Here is a 7,972-nt window from a genome sequence, read left to right on the forward strand (position 1 = left end):
TCTATCTCGTTTTCGAAGGGAAACAGCAAATAGTCCAGTCATTATAGTAAGTTCACCTCGTAATTCGAGGTACCCAGCTGTAAGTCTATAAATACTTGTATATTGACACCCTAAAGTTGTCTCAAAACATACATATGGTATTGACGCCCTACCTATGTAGGTTTTGAGACAACTTTCGGGTGTCAATATACAACTATTTACAAACTTACAGCTGGGTATCTCGAATTCCGAGATTCTTTTCTAATTTAAGCTTAAATGACTGGACTAAAAGGCATCTTTGACCAGGTCTGACAATCCATCACTTACGACCAAAATTGAATATAAATTAATAATTTCAAGTAAAAGAAAAAAGTAAAATCTTCATTATATTTGAATAAACCACTAAACCGAATTGGAATTTGCTGGTCAATATGCGCTTATACGGTTTTGGCAATAAAACTTTTTTGTCAAATGTAGTTTGATAAGAATAAATTCACGAAATTAAAAAATTCAAAATAGTTTTAAGTATATTTTCTAAATTGTCAATGTAATAAATTTTACTTTATTTAGTAGTCTACATAATTTTGTATTGCCATATATCACATGCCAGACAAGACAATTCCGAATACAAACCACTAGTTTTTTCTGTTTTTCTCAATACTGCCCATATACTAATTGTAAGGAATGCATTAAGAGCTGCATTATTAATGCATAATTTAAAAATCAGTAAATTCATAAATAAGGAAAAGTAAATTTATCTATAATCAATCGTATAACATTTTTAATATCATGATATAACTAAGGTGACCGGTGATAAGTTCCGGTTTGGTCAGGATTATACCGGATTTCCACGTTGTGCCCCAGGTTTTTCTAAAATCTATATTGGTCCGCAGTTAGATCTTTTGTCCTGGGTTTTTAAGGAGTACAGGTTTAAATTGAATCTTTGCTATTGCTTGATAACAAAAGTACAAATACCCATTAAATATCTGAAAATGATATATACAACGATATATATGTTACTGTTAAAGATTCGTCACGAATGAGAAAATTGGCTAATGCAAAATATCAAAGGTGGGTTAAAGTAGCCTCTCATTAATAATTCTGAATTTTCATTTTCAATTTTATAAATATTATCAAAAACTATGAAAATGAATTTTTTAACTGACTGGCACAAGTGCTAATTTTTACAAACAAGTAAATCCGTTATAAAGAAACTTAAACAGAGTTTTATACAAAGTCCAAAAAGGAAAAAAAAAAAACGAAGAATCCTTAATTGTTATTTTGATTCATATATAAGTTATTTAACATGAAGCTCACCCTCCATCCCGAATTAGTGGACCTACAAGTTGCCTTCCCAGTTTTGACATAAAAACCTTAGATATAACCCACTATCATAATAGTTCCAAGGATTTATTATGTAATGTAAACTATCACATGTCTTATTGTAATTGCTACTAGTCTGAAACATGTAGACTGACTGTTGGTCTTGATGCAGACTGTAACATGTAGACAGGTTATGACCAAATTTTTAAACCTTAATATATATGTACTAAATTTTTTAATTCAATACATATTTCAACCTCAAATAAACCATCTAAATTTATTATGTATTTATGCATCATAATTAATATATCCATGTCTATAAATAAATTGTATTATATATTATTTACAACAAAGGACTATCAGATTCAGCATGATAACTTTTAACACGAGAAAACCAAAATGGAGGATATCTCGATGAAACCAGCTCAAAAGTACTATGCGATTCAGTTCCATTATAATTTTTATAATAAACTTTGTACCCATACCAAGTTAACTGCATTGAATTCCTTTTTTGTGCATTGTTTATCTGCAGCTCCTAAAACGATTCAAGTAAATAAGCATTTTAAATTCATATGAAATTTTGAATCACCAATTAACATACTATTTGGAAAGTCTGTTCTCCAAAGTCTATTTCAGTGTCTTTTCTTCGTCTGTGACGGCTTGCTTCCTTTGTCTTATTTACTGAAGGTTTAACTCTTTTCACTATTAGTATGACATGGTCTTGTTGAATCCGATAATGTCCAGACATCATTGCATGATTTTTTGTGAAAAAATTCTTCAAATAACCTACAGTATTCACTGGTTCATCAGGAGTGGTAAGCATTAAAACATTACCACCAGGAAAAAATCGCAAATATCTACAAAATATTGCATGCAATATTAATATTTTAGTAAAAACTTGAATTTTGAAACAATTTACAAAAATACCTATAGTATTGAATTAAATGCCACGGTCTATAAAATTGATCCTGAAAATTATTTTCACCGTATCTAAAATAAGTAGTTTTACTTATATAGCAGCCATTGAATCTTAACCTTGGTCTTTCAATAATCATTTGCCGCCATGAAGCATACGAACTATTTTTCAAAACACCACAATTTATTCCCCAAGTTCTTAAACAAGTCATAGAAATATTCAAAAAAAATTAAAAATCAAATATTTAAATTACGATTATATTAATAAATCATTTGTTCTATACCTGATACATGCCGTTTTCCAAATTTCACTATCTCTACACAATACATAAAATCCTCTGCAAACCGCAGCGCATTGCTCTAAGGATCTATAACAATAGAAAGAAAAAATACAAAATAGAAAATTATTAACAAATGAAAATAGAATGAATTTTAGAGTAAAATGCAGATTGATTATTATGTTATTTAGTTTGAGGTTTAATGCAATTATGCACACCGTAGAGAGGTAATGAGAAAATCAAACTATATTGGTAATAATAGTAGAAAAAGCAAATTATTATTATATTAAACTCTAAAAATACTACATGATATGATTATGAGATGAGACAGAAGAGTTATAGTTCTATTTTGTAATATAAAACACAAGAAATAATTAAAACAAATGAATGCAAGAAATAATTAGAATAAATTCCTATCACATTTATCTATACAATGGCTATATATGATCAGGCACACTAATATATATACGCATGATTTAGATCATTAGACATCGGTATCTAATTTAATTATACAACATGGTATTTCCCAACACTACACTTTCCAATTGAATATGTTTTGAAAACCAAGAAACCATTGCCTAAAACCAATTTTAACATGGGGCCTGTTGATAATATATTATTCCAAAATGCCTCCGACTATATAATTCTAGAATGATTATAAAAAATATTAGTTTTTTATATTAATACTTCAAGCAACACGAAGTTTTTGCAAAACACTTACAAGGAGAACCCGCGCATTGCTCGTCTGGGATTTTGATGAAATTTGGCACAAGAGTAGATTTTATGCCCAAACTGACCGTGGTAAAATATTAGAGGCCTATGAAAAGCGGTTTAATTATAAAAGAAGAGGTTAAATTATATTTTTTCACTGTTATTATTGTTGTTCTTAATATGAAATTATAATGTTTTACATCAATTTTTCTGGTATCACATCAAATTTATATACACGTTAAAGGAAACTTTATTATAGAATTTAATGAAAATAATAAAATCAATTTAAAATTTGAATTAATTTTAATATTATTAACTCATGCACTTATAAATATGAAATAAAAATAATAAAAAAAAATAGAAACCTTGAGTGGAATTCGAACTCTCGACCATAGGCACAAAAATTAGAATTCAACGACATTACCACTCGGACAATCTCTCACTGATAAGAAAGAACACTCCATGCTATGTGTGCAGTGCGTTGCGAGTGCGCTGCTTAAATGCAATTTTTAATTAATTTTTGTAATCAAACCGCTTTTCATAGGCCTCTAATATTTTACCACGGTCAGTTTGGGCATAAAATCTACTCTTGTGCCAAATTTCATCCAAATCCAAGACGAGCAATGCGCAGGTTCTCCTTGTTAGGTATACTAATTCATTCACCAATTCTGAACAGCAAATTCAATTGATTGGATTCAACCATGAAGATCTTTCCTTAAATAAAAAATTAAACATATTCAAGTTGTTTGAAAATTAGTATAAAGACTAATATTAAAAAATCACAGAAAGAATCAATTGTATAGCAGATAGTAAAATTATAAATACAATTTAGTAACAGAAAAATAATAATGTTCATTTTACTTCAGTTCAATAGAAGAACTAACATAGTGCTACATAGTGCATTTTTAACATTATTAGAATGATGCAGCAAATGTTGTATTAAAATCAAACAAACAACTTACAAATAAGTAAAAATGAAGTCAACGTTTTTATAATAACGCTTTATTGTTGAATTCATCATAAAATTCAACAATATACTAATTCAGTTCAGTCAGTAATAACTCAGCTTCATACGACAAACAGTTTTGTTTCACTATGTCAAAGTTTCAAATATTAATGCTATTATTAATGCTTCATGTTATTCAAATTGAAGTCAGTGTATTATTAGGAAAGTGTAAGTAAGATGTACCTGATTTACAAGTAATTATCTAGATAAGTTTTAATATCATTGAATAGCTACCTCAATAATGACATTATTACTCATACCCTGACTACCCTTAAAATATATTTGAATTCAGATTTTTACAATATTTTAACATAAAGAATACATTTTATGAATTTGGATTCAATTTAGTTCTTTGAGCTAACTTGTAGCTGAAATCACTGGAAAATTTTGATAAGAATTCCACTATACATGAAAGAAAAAGGTGCAAATATAAGTATCTTCGTCTATTTACTAAAATATGTTATACCCTTAAGAGTTTCTAATACAAATTTTACTCATTCTATTAATGTGAAGAATGCATTATAACACATCAGTTTTTTTGATCAAAATAAAGATTATTAGGAGTACAAGTAAACATTCAGAAATGCTGCTGATGCAATAACAATCACTATCTAAGCTACTTACTGTTTCTACAAATCTTATTATTCCTTACACTATTTCTCAATTAAAGTTTTCCATGTTTGGTATCCGCGTGCATTTGGTCATTATCCAAACCTAATCAATAAATTATATTTCAAATCATTAAAACAAGAAAACAACACTGCCTCCCTTCCAGATATATTAGCTGTGATTTAATAAATACATTTTCATGTATTTATTATGTATATGTAATGATATTTTTCATTCTCACAGTGACGGTTGAAACTGTTTGACGCAATGTGTAACTGACTGAAATCAAGAAAAAAACATCTACCGTAAAAATAATAACATGCCTTAGATCTAATTCACTGGATACCACCCATCTGAATATATATAAAATAACTTCCATCGGCAACTGTGATATGTGAGTAGAGGATTGCTCCTTAAAAGATACACATACTGGATCAGAAGGATTTCTTGTGCTTTTAATGTGATTCAAAAGATCATCATATTTCACTAATATCTTGTCTTCATCCACAGAGCCTAACAATAAGAAAACTTTAATATTAAATCTTCAAAATATAGTATGTATGTTAGGGTGGTCCTTAATATGGACATTTTCGAATTTTCTTGCTCTTAAGGGCTCAACTGGTTCCAAATTGACAAAAAACAATTCTCTGAAAGTTTTAGCTCTTAATATTGTCTTTTAGATAGAGCACAATTTAATCCAAGATTTGTATGAAAATAGCATGAAACAATTTTCAAAAACTTTACAGAGCGTCGAATTTTCAATAAAAAATGACACAAATCCAACAAAGGCTAAGTTATACCTAAATTTTTTTTTTTAATTTTCAAAATTTTTTACATGCTATTTCCATACAAAGTTTGATTGAATTGCGCACTATCTAAAAGTTAATATTGAGAGCTAAAACTTTCAGAGAATTGTTTTTATCAATTTGGAACCATTTGAGCCCTTGGGAGTAAGGAAATTCGAAAATGTCTATATTAAGGACCACCGTAATGTATATATACAAAGTAATATATAAATATGGTATGTATATATACAAAGCTATCTATGAACTCTTAATACTCTAATTTTCTTATATATCTTTAGTTTATAATTTGTACACTTTAAAATGTAATTATATTGTATTATTGATTTAGGCGTAAAATAAATAAATAAATAAATAAATGAATAAATAAAAATATATAGTATTCAAATCATGATAAAAAGGTAGTTACTTTTTTTATCTTTGTATATTCCCTTGGACATATTCCGATATATACGAAATTCTATGTCAGGAACAATTTGAACAGCTTTGCGATAATATTGAATCGCTTCATACATATTTCCACTTTGTTCATATTCAATTCCTTTACAAAACAGCTTCTTAGCCTATATGAATAATAATAGTTCAACATTATTTCATAACTTATAGATAATATCAAACATATTTTTATCCTTGTGTAAATCATAAATAATATAATAAATAATTTAATTATTAATACATATTATGAATATTATATTAATATAAAAATATGCAATAAGCAAGAAAATAAAAATCTAAACCAACAAATTAATATTATTTAAAAATTATGGTTTCAATATGCACACTAAATTGGGGAAAATAATAGATTGATGTAGCACAAGAGTATATTTCATAACAAGCATAAAGTATTGTGACGTTTATACATTTGACATTGATATATAACTTTCATGATAATGATTTACTTATACAGGTAACCCCCATACACGGTAGTTACGTAGAAACCTAGCGTGTTATGCGAATCCGTATTATAAGGGTAGTACAAAAAGAGGGGTTACGTTCCAAGAATTCAAAAAAACATGCTACATATCATGATTTTATAATAAATATTGTTACATTTATTCATTTACATTACTTGAATTATATGATTTTTTTCGCCATAATTAACAAGTTAGTGCTATCCAAGATGATTTTTTTTTGCAAGATAACCTCATCCTCTGAGCAGTTTTCTCTACTACTACCACAACTGTGCATTATTTATTGCAAAAAAAATTATATTTGCAATTACTTGCTTTTAGCAAAATGATATTTATATATTTAACACATGTAAAGTGATCTTTAATAAACTTTTATGCTCATTTTATTTAAAGAATTGCATAAGAATTATTAAAAATCCTAGATTTTTGTTTGATAGAACGTACGCGCTCTAATAATATATATCAAATTAGTTATCTTTTGCACTAGTTTCATCACATTAATTGAGCTATTATATGGGGATTTTACTAATTTTAGATTAAATAAAGTTTGCTTTTCATAGGTTTTACTATATTTTTTATTTTATTTAAACTTTCCTCAATTATTAAACCGTGTTATGCAAAGCCGAAAGTACCGTGTTATGAAGAGGATGATCACAATTCTTAAACCGTGTTAGACCAAATCTGTGTTATAGAAGTGTTATGCGGGGGTTACCTATATGTCGCATACATATATTCATTGAGTATAGACCATAGTATTAAATTAAATATGTTTAGTGTTAAAATAATAAAATACCCACACATTCTTCAGCATCTTCTTGAGCCAAACTTTGGTTTCTGTTAATATTTAGCAAAGACGATTTTGGTGCTTGATCAGGTACTTTTAATTCACGTTGCCATTCTGTGCGAAAAGCCGACAGAGCATCCTGAACCGAGATCATGGATAATTTAGAATTAGACTCAGAATCGTCGTCAGTTTCATTTTCTTCACAATCTGCAGTACCTCCTTGTAACTGAGAAGTAGAAATAAACAAAATATATATGTAAAAATGACAAAGTTGTGGACAATAACAAAACGCACCATAATGTTATTTGCTCCGTTTTTGCGGGTAAAAAGCAAAGTTAACCTTTAATATTATATTTAAAATCACTAGTAATTTGCAGGTTTAACACTATCATTGAAACCTACTTTCTCTTACTACTATTACTATTATTATACTTCATTGACAGGTTATGAACAATATGTCAATTTGTCAACGTACGTATATTTTATCTGTGATCAGGGTAGGCAAACCTGACAAATACACTCTACGACATACTTTTGCTACTTATTTAACAAGTTCAACAGTAGAGTTAAAATTTTATTTCAATGCTATTTAATAATATCGTTTCTGAGTTATTTTACTCAACGCAAATATCAATGCTACAAAATCAATTATA

General features: G+C 28.1%; 1 protein-coding gene across 1 annotated transcript; it reads right to left on the minus strand.

The window, feature by feature from the left end:
• Positions 1-1,645: 1,645 nt before the first annotated feature.
• Positions 1,646-7,754, minus strand: LOC113375963 (F-box only protein 9). The gene is made up of 8 exons (XM_026615900.1): positions 7,614-7,754; positions 7,333-7,545; positions 6,034-6,187; positions 5,145-5,334; positions 2,502-2,585; positions 2,230-2,415; positions 1,904-2,159; positions 1,646-1,837 (listed from the first exon to the last, which is right to left on the minus strand). Exons 1-8 carry the CDS (start codon positions 7,614-7,616, stop codon positions 1,646-1,648), a joined length of 1,278 nt encoding a protein of 425 aa, XP_026471685.1. The 5' UTR covers positions 7,617-7,754.
• Between the last annotated feature and the right edge of the window lie 218 nt (positions 7,755-7,972).

The sequence above is a fragment of the Ctenocephalides felis genome, unplaced genomic scaffold, assembly GCF_003426905.1.
Source record: "Ctenocephalides felis isolate EL2017-DRISC unplaced genomic scaffold, ASM342690v1 CF-g0.4_SCAFFOLD_01886, whole genome shotgun sequence".
Classification (NCBI taxonomy): domain Eukaryota; kingdom Metazoa; phylum Arthropoda; class Insecta; order Siphonaptera; family Pulicidae; genus Ctenocephalides; species Ctenocephalides felis.